General features: G+C 39.0%; 1 protein-coding gene across 1 annotated transcript in view; it reads left to right on the forward strand.

The window, feature by feature from the left end:
* Plcb1 (phospholipase C beta 1) overlaps nucleotides 1-16,062 on the forward strand; it is a 664,193-nt gene that overhangs the window by 565,806 nt on the left and 82,325 nt on the right. The window contains 1 exon segment of the mRNA XM_076929813.1: nucleotides 2,210-2,390. Within this exon segment, the coding sequence (XP_076785928.1) occupies nucleotides 2,210-2,390 (181 nt within the window).

The raw sequence follows: 16,062 nt of genomic DNA on the forward strand, positions 1-16,062 counted from the left end.
TTGTGATATATGATGTAACATGTGCTCACCTTGAAAACACAATCAAAATGCAATACTTGATTTTTAAAAAGTAGCAAAAATTACCTTTCCTTAGAGGTTGAACAGAAGTAGAAGATAGCTGGTGCGATGTGTCACTCTTTCTGGGGAAGCTAAAGGCTACATCAGCATTTACTTGTTGCACAACCAGTGAAGGCAAAGTTTGTTCTAAATACCTCCTAAGAGCTCCACCTTAATGACGCACACATTTATATATTTATTCTAAAAATTCCTAATGCAGCATCAAAATAACATCACAGGAGACAATGTATATGTATGTGCCTCTGTAGCCCACAATGTCTAAAGAGGCCAGCATGTAGAGGAAGCCAGGCAGGGCTTCTGAAACCTTCTGTTCTGCTTAAATCCCACACATGCAGGGTGTCTGTGACCACCAGGACCAGCCGAGTCATGATCCACAGGAGGCAAGAAGGTGGCTTGGTTCAACACGACTAAGTAGGGCATTGTTCAGTCTTGAGTCTGACAGCAAGAAGTTTATTTTAGGCATATTTAAGCTCAACACAATCTGATGAAAACGTTCTGTTGATAATTAACTCAATCTCATGTTTACAAAGTAAACTAAATAAAGATTGGCTATGGCTACATTGAAATTCTTTGTAAAGTACATGTGGCATCTTCCATAAAGATGGGTTATAAAGCTCATGGTGTCTGGGGGAGGATCTGGTATGGCCGAAGCCTCACGGATAGCATAAAGGTCACCAGGCTACTAACCACCTCTATGATGCATCCCATACATTGAAGGAATAACTCTGTGTTTTTAACATTTGTGAGCAGAGACCTCTATGCCACACACACACACACACACACACACACACACATACACACACACGGGGAGAGAGAGAGAGAGAGACAGAGAGACAGAGAGACAGAGAGACAGAGAGACAGAGAGACAGAGAGACAGAGACAGAGACAGAGAAGGGGTGGGGAGAGAGAGACAGAGAGACAGAGGGAAAGGGAGAGAGAGAAGAGGCCTAGAAAAAGCTGTCAACAAGTATGTGGAAACTTTATGAAAGCTGAAAAAGACACACGCACATATCCATCTTAGACAGGAGCCTTGAGCCACATGTGATATTAGGCCCTTTAAATGTGGTTCATTTGGACTAGAGGTGCAGCTCAGTGGAAACACTTACATTTAGCCTGAGCAAGAAAAAGGTGCATTTTATTAGTACTATGATGTACTCAAACTATAAAATGCATGCCAGATTTCTCTGACTCCATTAAAAAAAGAAAACTAAAATAACCCTGATATCTTTTAACTGGTTAAATTAATATATACACACACAATTATTATTTTGAGTTCAGAGGTTGCCTTGTAACTGAGGTGGCACTTTGCAATCAATCTGTTTTGAATTCCGGAATGCTAGGATTACAGATGTTCATCGCACATCCAGCTTATAGCATCTCCTATTAAAATAGTATCACTCATTTCTTATGTAAAGATGGCTAGTACAAGTTTTAAATGGCATACATGATAAAATATCACACACACGCACACACTGTATTTCTGTGATCCAGCGCCAACTCTTGATGCCGACTCTGTCCTTGAACACAGAATTAACCTCTTATCCTCTGAGGAAAGGAAATATAGGACAGATAATTCTACTTCTCTGAAGGAAGTTTGCATGTTCTTCCCTTAGAGAAAAATGCTTTCTTGGTATCAGATCTCCCAAGGATTTATTTCTAGAGGCTCTCGAGTGGCTTAGAGCCTGGTTTTTTTTTTTTTTTTTTTTTTTGGAAGATGTAGAAGGATTACCACTTTTTAGTCTGTCCATCAAAACAGCAAAAAAAGGTCTCAAAATATTTCATATCTAAAGCTGGATCAGGAGAAGCCGAGACCCTGGAGTCCTAGCTGTGTCTTTCTGTCTCCCATCTTCCTTAATCTACAAGTACATCCTACACATTTCTCTGAGTAATCAGCATACAGTGTGTGCAGTACACTCATTCCTTCATCCATCATCTCCCCTGAGCACGCCACATAACGTGAAGAGCCCTTTACACATAAATAGTTTCAGTCTGGATGTGGGATTCACCTTCTCCCTCTAATGGCTTAGTTTTTACACTCGAGTCCAGTGGCCTTGAGAGGCAGCATTGCGGAGCCTCGAAGGCACCTGGAACCACCTGCACAGTTCCTGAGCCAAGCTCTGTGTCTTTACAGATCTGAACCCAGCAGCCCTGACCACGGCTCATCAGCCATTGAGCAAGACCTCGCTGCCCTGGATGCAGAAATGACTCAGAAGTTGATAGACTTGAAAGACAAGCAACAACAGCAGCTGCTTAACCTTCGGCAAGAGCAGTATTACAGTGAGAAGTACCAGAAGCGAGAACACATTAAACTGGTAAGCCAAAAAGCACGGTTGTGTTTGTGCAGCTGCAGGACTCTGTAGAGGAGCAGATTTTGCTGCTCTCAGATGACTCACGGGGCACACTGAAGAAGCGCATGGCACCAGCGTGGAGAGGGGGCACACTGAAGAAGCGCATGGCACCAGCGTGGAGAGGGCACAGGCAGTTATTCAGTGTCCAGCACACTAACACTCCTTGTGTTTGATAAATCCCTCTAATCCTTCCGTGCAGCTGTTTCATTTTTACCTTCCTGGATTATTTTTGAGCATAGACTAGTTTGAGAGCATCCTTGAGATGGCACAAGGGGGTAAAAAAAATCTTTTCAAAGTAAACCATGTGCTGCAAGGAAATTTTCACTCCTACTTCTTTATCACTGAGGTTCTCAGGAACAGACATGACAAAACTGCCCGCTGCCCATTGTCCTGTTTTTTTCTGCAGAGCCCCAAGGCTACCTGTGAAAGCGGAGGACACCCTCTTTGTTAGTGATGAGGTCTGCCTGCCAAAATATTTTCTCTTGTATAGTGACCTTGATACTTTTTTTTGATGCTTTCATAAATAATAGGAATATTTAACACACGATCACATGCAGAAAGGCAAAAGGTGAGTTTAGGAATAAAGTTCTAGCGCTGAAAACAAGCTAATGCCCAAACAAAAGTATTGGAACAAGTAGCCTTGACCAAAATGGTCAGTGTATTGAGGAAATGGTTTCATAGGATTACCCATCCTTTTGCTATGAGCCTATCCATGTAAGAAATTTACTGTGTATGAAGAGACAACCTATGGGAGGAAGAAAATCTTTTCTTTTATTAATCATTTCATTTGTTTACATCTCAAATGATATCTCACTTCCCTGTTACCCTTCCACAAACGCCCCATCCCACATTTGTTCTCTCCCCCATCCCCTTTGCCTCTATGAGGGTGCTCCTCCATCCACCCACCCTCTCCCACCCCATTGCTCTAGCATCCCACTGGGGCATCAAACCTCCACAGGACTAAGGGCCTCCCCTCCCACTGGATGTCAGACAAAGCCATCCTCTGCTACATCTGTAACTGGAGCCATGGATCCATCCCTGTACATTCCTTGGTAGGAAAACAAATCTTTGCCAATTATACCTCTAACAAAGAATTAAAACCTATAAAGAACCATATCATTTAAACACCATGAAAATAAGCCATTGAATCAGTAAATGTGCAAATAAATTGAATAGACAGTTTCTAAAGGAGAAATACAAATGATAAATAAATATACAAAAACGTTCAATATCTTTAGCTGTCAGGGAAATGCAAATTAAGACTACTTTTGGCAACAAGTACTAGTGAGGCTGTGGGACAAGACAAACTGTCACAAGCTGCTGGTGGAAAGTAAACTAGTGTGGCCATTATGGACATCAGTTGTACAAGCTCTCAAAAAAACAAAACTAGCATTCCTGTATGACTCAGCTGTCCAAAGGAATCCTAGCTCAACACACCTCAGAGACACCTGCACATTTGTTTTTATCTTTGCTCCATTCACAGCAGTGTGTAGATAGGAAACAGCCAAGATATTTATCCAAAAAGAAGGAGAAGAAGAATGGCTAGAGAAAATGTGATATATAACACACAGAGTGTTGCTTGGCCATGGAGAAGAATTAAGTTATTTCACACACTAGGAAATGGGCATAACTGGAGATTGTCAGGTTCCCTTAGATAATCCAGGTTCTGAAAGACATAGAACACGTTCTCTCTTCTGTGTGGAATCCAGATTTAAATATAAACATTTGTCATGAAAACAAGGGTGAAGGAATGGGAAAGGAGGGGAGAAGGAGAACAAGAAAGGTTAGTGGAGAAAAAGGAAGAATAGCTCCTTTCTCTCATAGAAGCTAGATTTGTGAATAAACCATGAATGATTATAGATAGATAGATAGATAGATAGATAGATAGATAGATAATAGAAAAAGATGTGTGTACATGCACACACAAACACATGCAAACATACATACATACATCATACATACATACATACATACATACATACATACAATTCATGAAAGCAGGAAAGATACTGTTTGGGAGGAAGGAAAGGATCAGCTAGGAATAGAGAAGAAGGATGGAGGAAGGGAGGAAGACTGAATATAATTAAGACACCATGAGATATGACTGAAAATTTAACAGTGAAGCCCCTTGTTTTACATGCTAACCCAAACTGTAAAAGAAAACATACTATGTAACAGGTGAGTCAGTGTGATGCTTTTGTCTTCATCCTAGATACTTTATGACAATATAAAATTACAAAAGTCAGAATCACATGACCTATCCAAAATCATATTCTACTTGGCCTGTTACTCTCAACTTAAAGCATGCATCGAGATCCTTGGAAAAACTAGTTAAAACCAGGATTGAGGCCCTGTCCTGATTCTAATTCAGCAGTCTTTCATAGAACCGGCTCTTAATGATAATTCTTCTTCAAGAACCTGGAACTTAAATGTGTTCAAGATCCTAGAACTTAAATAAGTTCAAAGAGGTGTATTTAACAAGCTCCACAGTTTGAGGTGAGTTAGTCGCCTTGTGGGTAGACTACTGAAATAAGTTGGAGGCTATAATGGGCTAGGCAGGTAGCTTAACAGTTAAGAACATTGAATGGCCTTCCAGAGGATCTGGGTTCCATTGCCAGCACCCACATCATAGCTTACAACTGTTTGTAACTCCAGTTCTGGGGAAGCCAATGCCTTTTCTTAAGTTTCCTGGTACTGCATGTACATGGTGTACACACACACTCAGCACTGACACACGCACATAAAAAATTTTAATTATTTTTTTCTAAAGATCGAAACAGTAAAAGAATGCCTGGGAGAGATGTGGGGTAGAAGTGAGAGAAAAATTGCCTCGACAGAGTCAAGAGAGAAAAAGTTAATTTTAATAATAGATGATAACTGTCCAGATCCAACCAATACTATCTGAATTTCTCCAGTAAGCTATGGCTGAAACTCTGGACTATAACCATGAAGACAACAGCTGTGCATTGAACACTCACTGCTGGCCCACATACAATTAACTAAGCCAGTTACAGGAATCACATTGGGTTTACTCCTCAGAGCACTAGTTACCTTCCAGGATTGTTATCAGCATTCTTTCCACGTGGTGACTTTTCCAAGGTGTTATGACTAGAAAGTGGTACATCTGTGATTTGAACATTGTCTATCTGACTGTAGATTCTCTGCTTCCTAAACACATACAAAGACTCCTCTTCTACTTCATGTTGCAGGCCAATGTTGTGATGAAGGGCTTGTTTTGTGTTTGTTGCTCGTGTGAAACATATATAGCCATGTATTTCTTTTTGATGGCTTGTACTCTCTCTCTGTCTCTGTCTCTGTCTCTGTCTCTGTCTCTCTCTCTCTCTCTCTCTCTCTCTCTCTTAAGAACTTTGTCTCACATATCACATAAAATGCATAATGTCAGCATGTTCACAATTAAGAACAACTGTCACCATAATCGACATTATAACTTTTATCATTCCAAAAGGAGAAAACTACTTTGTCCATTCATGTATTCATTCAGTAAATAGTAATTAGTATTACTATTTGTTCAGTAAACATTTCAAACAAATGCTGGATAAAAATGGAAATAACCCTTGACCTTCTGGAATGAACCTTCTACAAGAGGAGGGGCACAGGCCATAAGCAGAATGAGTTGGCAGAAATTTTGATATATTTAGTAGTGAGCGAGATTATGAGAAAAATTAATATAAGGAAATAGATGTTCGAGACTCTATCTGGAAACTTTAAATAGACTTTGCAGGAAGGACTGACAGACAAATTGATAAGGCAACATTTGAGTCATGAACTGAAGGTCTGGTCCAGGCACACACATGGAAGAAGGTTTCTAGACAGAAGAAGTGACATGCAAAGTGTCTAGGCTGGATCTTGGAAGACTAGCAGAGTGGGTCCATCTAAGAGACATTATGAAGTATTGAGTAAGGTAGATGGGATTTAATGTAGAGGTTCCAGATCTAGGATTTGGGGGACTGTCTTGTGTAAGTTGTCCTCAGAGCTAGGTAGGTACCATATGAGGGTGTCAGGGGGAGGGGAGGCCCATCTTTGAACAGGTGACTGACATGGAATAAATCCACAAAGAACATTCTGAAAATTCCTTGTCTCCATAGTAAGAACTGCTTTTTCAGGAAAGGACAGTCTCAGGCACAGGTGTGACCAAGGCTGGCCCCTGATACTGTGAAATCTTGAGTTCCTCAGCAGAGGACTCAAGTTGACTAACATTATGAATATTACTGAAAAGTCTAGACAACCCATCCATAGTGACCTGGACAAGACTCCATTCACCAAGAACAAGGTCATGGTTATACAGAAGTAATATAGCCGAATAAAGGGGAAGTTGGCATTCATCAGTGATTCTCAAAAGGAAGAAAGAAAGAAAGAAAGAAAGAAAGAGAGAGAGAGAGAGAGAGAGAGAGAAAGAAAGAAAAAGGAAGAGAAAAGAAAAAGGAAAGAAAGAAATCAGAGAGTGCCTGGGAAGTAAGCCTTAACAGCTAAGGAAGCCCTCTTGGGTGTATGTGTCCTGGGGATGGGGTGAACTTCAGCTACAAATGGGATGAAGGAGACAATCACAGAGAAGAGACACACCCAGGAATGTGGAAAGCAGCTGAGTCCCACTTACTGTGTTGTGGAAGGTATCGAAGTCCTGGCAGGGGTGGGATGCTAGAATATATGCCTACTCCCTTCGACTGAAGAAAGGAAATATAATTTCTGTAGACATAAGTTCTCAAAAAACATAAATATGTATCTAGATCCACATGCCCCTGTCAGGTCAAATGTTAACCAACCCTCTCAAAATGCTCACTGGCTCACCAATGTTTGTGAGCTTGGAGTTCAGATAAACCACTTATGAGGGCTTTTGTTAAGAACGCTAAGGCTCACACTCCTTAGATTTGGAAGCTCACAGCTTATTTCAAGGCCATTGACTTCTACAGCTCTCACCCCATCACTCTGCTTCCAACACGAATACCAGACTTTCCAATTCCGAATGTAATGACTGGAGATTGGTTTGCCTGAAAATTGTTTTGACTGAAAGCGACAGTTTTATCTTTAGTGGTGTTCTGGATGATGAGACTAAATTAGACAAATGCCAAGTGCAGTTTAAAAGTCAGCAGGCCCCAGGTACAAGGGTGATGGGCAATTTAAAGGGAAGTTATTTCATTTCCTAAAACGGCTTTAAGGTGAGAAGTTCATAGGTTACAGTTTTTGTATTTCAGAGACTAAGAAGCCATGACATCAGTAAACTCCTAACCAAATGTCCACTGAAAATAGTAACATCAGCCCAATATTCTGATAGATGCCAAAGACAAAGATAAGTAAAATGCACTTGAGAAGTATGTGACATAAAATTTTAACAGTCATATAAATTTTAATATGAAATCAGTCAAAAAAGACATCAGTAAGCTGACAGAAGAGCAAAGATGTGGCAACAATGTACAAAATTTGTAAACTGTTAAATGCTTTTGAAGCCATTGTTCATATTAACACAGGAGATATGCAATACAAACAATATGCATAGACTGTAGCTTCAGAGGCTTCGAACCTATTCATTCAACATGCAGATTGCAGCCCACCCCAGATCCGTTATACCACGGGTTTCAGCTGAGGCCTGGGTGGTCCTGTATACACTCAAATCAAAGAGGCATGATAAACAGCCGTCTGTGTTCAAAATCGGTACATTTTAGAATCAGCTTAAAGTTCCCTTTAATTAAAATGGGAAATACCGTGCCCTTCACAACTTGATCAGTGAGCTGACTGGATGACATCTATCTGTCATGGCAGAGTATATCCCTGCTTGAATTGCCTGCCTGTCTTCACAGTAGAAGAAAGCGTTGCTTTAGTATGGCTTCATGAAAACACAGATGGAAACTTCCCCAGCCATTCAAGTTTGTGAGCCCCAGCACTTCTCCAGGAATGCTCTGAGTGTTCACGCTACCGAAGACCCTGGCTCCAAGTGAGGAACTGAAGCTCCAGCTGACAATGTCTTATGCAGCCAGGTCATGGAGGAAACCTTGTATTTTCTTTATGCCACTTGAATAAGATCTTAACTTTAAAAGAACAAAAAACGTATTTTTATTGTAATTGTGTGTCTCTGTGACGGTATGTCACGTGTGCATGGGTGCCCATGGAGACCCAAAGAGGGCATCCTATCTCTTGGAGCTGAAGTTACAGGCAGTTGGGAGCCACCTGTTGTGCAAACTGAGAACTAAATTATGGTTCTGTAGACCTGCACGGTCTAGAACTTTCTATGTAGACTAGGCTAGCCTCCAACTCACCAAGGGTCACCTGCCTCTGCACCCTGAGTACTAGGCTTAAAGTTGTATACCACAGCACTGGTGAGGTTTTACTTTTTAAAGTCACTAGTAAGCACAATAACACTTGATAGGAGTTCCATGTTATGATCTCCAGTGGCCATCAGTAGTTAGCCCTGCATCCCATTCACAGCTGGGGGATAAGGATTCTTACGGTTTTGTGATAGTGTTGATAGGTTCGTTTCTCAGTCAGAATGCTTGGCCTACACTTTCCATTCTTTCTTCTTCCCTTCTCTTTCAGGGCTGGGAACTGAATCTGAACCTCACAAACACTAGGCAAGCACCAACCCATAACCCCAGCCCAACATATGCTCTCCCCATCCATCTCTGATCCATTTCACCTTAACTTTGTACACATCCTCATGTCTGTCATGCCAGCAGCTATTCTAAGACAAATCAACATTAGCACACACAGCTCTGAGTCCTTCAATACCCTGTCAATTCCAAAGGATCAAAAGATGCATTTTCAATCCAGAGCTCTGAGTGATTGTCACCAGCTATGAATGGAATAGCTCATAGGCTATGATGATGATACAGAAGTTAGCATCAAATACCCCTCACAGGACATTGCTGCCCAATGAGCTATGTGGCCACTGATTTTAGAATTCTTATCTGCTCAATGAATAGAGGAATAATTATTGGTCCATTAGCCTGCAGGGAAGAGTAAAAAAAATGCATAGTATACTGTTTTCAAGTAAACATCTTTATTTTGTGTGATTTATGAATTGGCTAGGAAGTCTGTACTTCAGACATAAATGTGTTGTCATGATGACCTCCTGGTACAGCTGGAGAAAACTCACTGTCTTCCCTTTGATGATATGTACTGGCTCTGTGCTCCAGCTTGCTGCGAGGCTCTCGAATCTCCTCCCTCTGTGGCCCTGCCTGAGATACACATGCCAGAAGTAATTACAGGGTGGGCATTCACCATTGTTTGCTAGGGTCCTGTATTCTGTTTTTATTCTCATGTTCTGACTTTCATATGAATCATTTTTTATTCTCAAAAATGAAATAATTTATCATGCCCTAAAATGCTACAATTTTTTTACCAGAATAGAAATAACAAATAAGTAAAGGCTTTTAATAGCATAACAACAAAAGAAGTAATGGCCAATGTGCATTATTTGTCATTTTTTCTATCATTTTCTAATGGAGTTGATCACACACATACATACATACACACACACACACGGTATAAATTTGTAGACTGCAACTTGCCCCTTTTATTTAGCACTTGGCCATAAGTGATATTTTATATTATATTTTTAATGTCCATCTATTATCAATTATTTCACAGTATAACAGACTAATATATTCAAAGTATAATTAATATATTTTGAGTTGCTTTTGTTTTCCTTTCACTTTTCTTTATGTCATTGAACCAGTGTTGTGGAGGTCTGTCTCAGTTAGGGTTTTACTGCTGTGAACAGATACTATGACCAAGGAAACTTTTATAAGGATAACATTTAATTGGGGCTGGCTTACAGGTTCAGAGGTTCAGTCCATTATCATCAAGGTGGGAACATGGCAGCATCCAGGCAGGCACAGTATGAGAGGAGCTGAGAGTTCTACATCTTTATCTGAAGGCTGCTAGGAGAAGACTGGCTTCCAAGCAGCTAGGACAAGGGTATTAAAGCCCAAGATCACAGTGACACTCCTACTCCAACAAGGGCACATCTCGTAATGGTGGCATGTCCTAGGCCAAGCATATACAAACCATCACAAGGTCATTGTTCTACATATGGTAACAAATCACTGTCTAGAAAGATTATACCAATATGCCCCATCACCATCGTGGTCTGATGTCCATACCTTTGCTACTAGAGAGTTTATCTTTGTTTGGTTTGGTGGGGGTTTTTTCCTTGCCAGTGCAAATGATGGGAAGTAATGTTTATTTCAGAATAAGTAACTTTACTTATGAGCATGGATGGGCATATTTCTGGATAGATATTGGCCATTCACTTTACTTTTTTTTCTACAAACTGCCTGCTTCTATCTATTCCTACTTTGCTTTTGAAAGTGAAGTTTGACACTGGATTTTCCCTAATTATTTTAAGAAACTGTACAAGTGTGGAGTATGTACATACTGACACCATCTAGAGCTACAGAAATGGAGTGTTTTTCTCTGCCCACGACAGAACAAAAAGGCAAGAAGTACATGCTCTGGGAAGTCTTGGTGGAACCACCATATGACAATGGGGAAATTAGGGTTCCCTAGTGAGGGTTCCAGTCTCAGTAATAAAGGAATTTAAGAATGGATGTAAATGGAAACTCAGAGACGATTTACTCCATGTCCAAAGAGAAACTTCAGGCAAAAAAAACCTTTAAGTTCCTTAACATGAAGGAAGAAAATGGAAAATATAAAGACAAAAAGCAGGGTCATTTAAAATTAGCTTACATGGAGGTCAGCCACATGGCAGAGGGCAACCACAATAGAATAGGGGAGGGAATCCAATGAGTTAGAAAGCAGGAAGTACCAGGAAGTTTAATAACCTGCTTAGGCTCTGGCAAGCACGCAAATCTTTCTGTGCCAGGGCTCAGAAAATGTACATAGACCCAGCAGGACCTCCTAAAGACCCAGGAACTGTGCAAGGAGGCAGGAAATCTAGGAAGGAAAAGTATATTGTCTTAGAATGAACCTGCCTTCCTAGGGGTGGTTTCTTAGGCAGGTCCTGACCTTCTAATTAAATTAGCTCCTTTTCTTTCCTATGTAGAAACTAGAATATATGTTTATTACTTTTTATGTAACTATACATTATATTATATGTAATTTAAATAATACATAAATTTATAAATATTCATAAATAATATATATTTATAAATAATATATAAATAATAGCAATGTAAGTAATATAAATATAAATTTATAAATAAAATATAAGTAAATAAAAATATCTTTTCATTTAAACATTTTTATGCAATATATTTTGATCATATTCTTTTCCCTCATTTAACTTTTTCCAGATTCTCCCCACCTCCATATCCACCCAACATTTTTCACACACACACACACCCATACACACACACACACACACACACACACACACACACACACACACACACACTGTTTCTTGGCGTCATCCACAACCTTTGGCTCTTAAAATCCTCCAACCGCCTGTTTCGCACAGATCCATGAGTCTTAAAGGAAGAGATTCTATGAAGGCTCTCAGTCTCCGCACTTTGTCCAGTTGTGGTCTCTGTGTTAATTACTATCTACTGCAAGAAGAAGCTTCTCTGTTGAGGATTAAGTAATGTTCTGATCTATGAGTATACAGCATTATGTTTTCACCCAGGACATATAACTTATCTAGTTTCAGGGTATTAGACAGTTTAAAAGTGCCAGGTATGGGTTCCCTCTTATAAAGTAGGGCTTAAACTCATTTTTTAAAAAATGATTGATTACTACCATAACATTTGTATCATTATTGCAGATGTATATCTTGTATGCAAGTCTCTGTGGTAGGTCACAGGTTTTGTAGCTGGGTCATGTTGATGATTAATTTTCTCTTCTGATACTGTGCAACGTACCTTCCAGTACCATGAATGTTAATCAATAGGCGGTGAAGCTTCAAATATGGAATCTCTGTTTCTTCATGGTCAATAAGTAAGTTATATCTTCAGCAATGTGACCTTACTCTACGTGTGTGTGTGTGTGTGTGTGTGTGTGTGTGTGTGGTGTGTATGTGTGTGTGTGGTGTGTATGTGGTATGTGTGTGTGTGTCGGTATGTGTGTGTCAGTGTGTATGCATGTATGTGTGTATTTTAGGAAACTTCTACAGTAATAGCTATCCATATGATTTTTCAAAGGCTTTTAATGTTAGCTGTCTCTCACCATATTCCCTCATCTGCCCTACCCTTTCATCTCCCTCCCTCATTTATTTCTCCTATTCCAATTTCCCTTTATCTCTTTATATACTATTTGTCCTTCCTTGGAAGATCTCCTCATCTCTACTGGATTCTTACTAGAACCTAACCTCTATGGAAACTCTCTCAAGAGTTCTTCTTTTTTATTATGTTTTCTTTTAAGTCAAGTCATAGGACTTGTCAAAAGTTAGAGAACTAGACTCTGTTTTGAGCAAGTGTAAATCACAGTGCAAAGTGTGAGTGCAATATAGATTCAGAGCTAATTTTAGAAAAAACCAATCTGTGCACATCCCTTATAGTTTGCATGTGAGATTTAATAAAACAATTCATGGATATTTAACCAAGTGCCTAGAATATGCTAATAATTGCTTACCAAAGATAATCAGCACAGGATTGAGGGAAGGCACAATGGCTTATGTTTTTGCATATTTAGCTTTTGATAAAACTGTTTCACCTCTTTGGTATCTATATCTCTCTTTCTAAAACAAGTATATACAAAAATTCTTAGAAACTCTCCTTTCAGTAGAATGTTAGTCTCTTATATTATAGAATGTAGAATGACTCACATCTCAGAAATATTAAAATAATAATTAGGATGTGTAGTTTAAAGCAATAGATTTTTGAACCTTGGTCTTTCATTCACTCATTCTTTCTTCCTTTCTTCCTCTCTTTTGTACACAATGTATATTGTCTTGATTTAATTTAATGGTGCTAATGACTAGTAAAACTTAAAGAAAACATAGATGAACAACAAAACCGAAGGGAATTCAGAGATCAGAGAATAGCTTTGGTTTGTGTCAAAATAAAGCAGCTCAGGAGGAAGATATTCCTGTGTAAGAAAATTTCTAAAATAGAATCCATGTGACTGGTCTTTAGCTTGAACACCTAGAATTGCAAGAATTACTGCATTTCATCTGGTAAATGATATATTTTTTATTTAGAGAAAAAAGAAAAGATGGACATGATACTTATCTTCATGGGCAGCTCTTCTGAGCCTGACTTCCAAATGGATCATAGAGCCCATGATTTATAAGCAAGTTACAAATAATACAAATGTTATCTCCTTGAGTCAGGCCTGCATTGCTATTTAGCTAAAATCCCCTATTTGCAAAGATGGTTATTTTAAGCAATTAGTGTTTATTTCATTTATTTTGAAGTGGCCACTTTGGCTTTCAGAATCAGAAAGCCTAAAGAACTGCAGTGACATAGCTCATCATGTGTCACTTAGGCTACAAAATAGGCTACAGGTCCTGCATTAGACTTACCAATTTGTCAAAAGGTATTCAAGTACTGTAAGTTATAGCCTCAGAGAAAGGTAGCAGACATGCCATTTAAGGAAGCCTATTATGCTGTTCCAGTCCCATCTCCCCATAGCTAATTGTGGCACATACTGTGGTAAAAATCTGGAGTGAAGAAGTTGGATGCAATTATTTACAATGAATATGGATGCTGGCCAGATTTTCAAGTTTCTTTCTTTCTAGAATAAAAAAAAAATTCATCTAAGAATCATGTAAATATATAAGTCCAAATTTTTACATCTAGTTCAGTGGCAGAGTGCTTTCTAGTCATGTATAAGTTCCTGGTTCTGAGCCTGAGAACTCCAATAAACATATAGCACCAAAACATTTAGTGTAAACTGAATAGGTATAAATTATCTTTATTGTGGAAAATAAAAATGAATAATAGTTGCCTGGGAATGAAAGACTGTTTTAAAGAGTAAGCAAGATGGCTGTCTTTTCAGCCAAAACTCTCTTCTCTGAGAAATTAATGGAGAAAGTCAGCTCTCTGTGAACAGGACTCTTCTTTGCTCAGACTGTCTATGATGCCATAGATGTTCTGGATACAGGAGTGAAGATCTTTCAACTTCAGTGGTCAAGACTCCCCAGAGTTAAACATCTACCATGTCTTTAAACTCTCAGTATTGTGTTTGGTCTGTGGATCATGACATAATTAACATTCATTGTAAATGCCTTCTTTATAGAAGTTGAACAGTTCATAGTGAAAACTCCCTAGAGGGACTTTGACACTCACCAGGAACTAATGAGAGTGACAAAGAAGGGGAACTATGTGTGAGCCAAGTTAACATTGGACATCTGTCTCCCAGAGTCATCCTGCTCAGAAAAGACTGCAAATTTCTGTCCACACATTTTGTATCCTCTTTGACTTAACATCAGGGAATTATACTTATCTGTGGGGAAAAAAAATCTTTCCTCCAGTGACTAAGCCTACTGAAATTTAGTTCAGAGTTAAAAACAAATGTGAAATTCTAGTCTTCAGGGCTTTAGGATTTTTGTTTGTTTGTTTTGGTTTTGGGTTTTGATTCTTTAAATTGTTTGGACATTTATCTAGGGAATTGCCATTAATAGTAAACAAAGTAAAAAAGATGTGTCTGTTTGAGGAAAAAGAAATTATAACAACAGTTAAAATTAAACATCTTATGTAGAATTCCAGATTACCATATGGAATCTTGGTTCATTTCCTAGAAACTCTAAATCTTTATTCAGTTGTTACTTTAATTGTTTGTCCCTGGAGAAGCTTGTAGCTAACACTTAACTCCAAAAGTTATCCTCTTCTCTTAGGTTTGTTAAAAGTGCTTCCGTTACTATGAAAACCATTCTTCTGGATCCTGTGTTCATATCTCATACAGTGAAAACTTTGAACCAAAACTCAAGTTTCTTCACCTTATTTGGGAAGCAATAGAGACATTTTTAGTTTTTCATTTTGTTTTGTTTTGGTTTTGGCTTTGGTTTTTGGTTGGTTTGTTTGTTTGGTTGGTTGGTTGGTTGGTTTTGGTTTTTTGTTGTTGTTTGGTTCATTGGTTGGTTGGTTGGTTGATTGGGTTTTGGTTTTGGGGTTTTTGTTTTTCTTTTGATCTTTTGTTTTTTATTTTGTGATGTTATTGTTGTTATTGTCAAGTTTCTCCAGATTGCAAGAGTTAGAAACTTACACTGGACTAACTTGAGCAATAATGTATACCAGAAAATAATAACCAGGATAGAATCATGTTGTTTTATTAAAAAAAATACTGTGGAAATGTAAAGAAGGGAATTAATAGAGATGGATCTGGAAACAGCCTATCCAAAAAGCCTATCCAGAAACTTCCTGTAGCCCGCATGTGATTATGACCACTTCTCCTCTCTGGTGCTCCCCTCTAGTCTTAGTATTACTCTTATTCAAATGGAGGACAAGACAGGGTTTTCATTTCTTTCTCCATTGACCTGTAGGTCAATCTTAGGGAAGAGCTTTTAAAGGGTCATGATTGGCTGTTCTTGTTACCTTCTGTGGCCAGAAGTCAAGCTATGATTAGAACAGTGATCTCCTGGATCAATGACTTTGGTCAAAGAATGGAGGGTGAAGCATATAACAGTTCCCATGGGAACCAAACATAAGCCAGAAATCAGAGCAAGCCCTTTCCAGAGAAACAGTGCTGTGAGAGAAAGCACAGATGGCCCCATGCCTTCTCTTGGTGA

Source organism: Arvicanthis niloticus, chromosome 2 (assembly GCF_011762505.2).
Source record: "Arvicanthis niloticus isolate mArvNil1 chromosome 2, mArvNil1.pat.X, whole genome shotgun sequence".
Lineage (NCBI taxonomy): Eukaryota > Metazoa > Chordata > Mammalia > Rodentia > Muridae > Arvicanthis > Arvicanthis niloticus.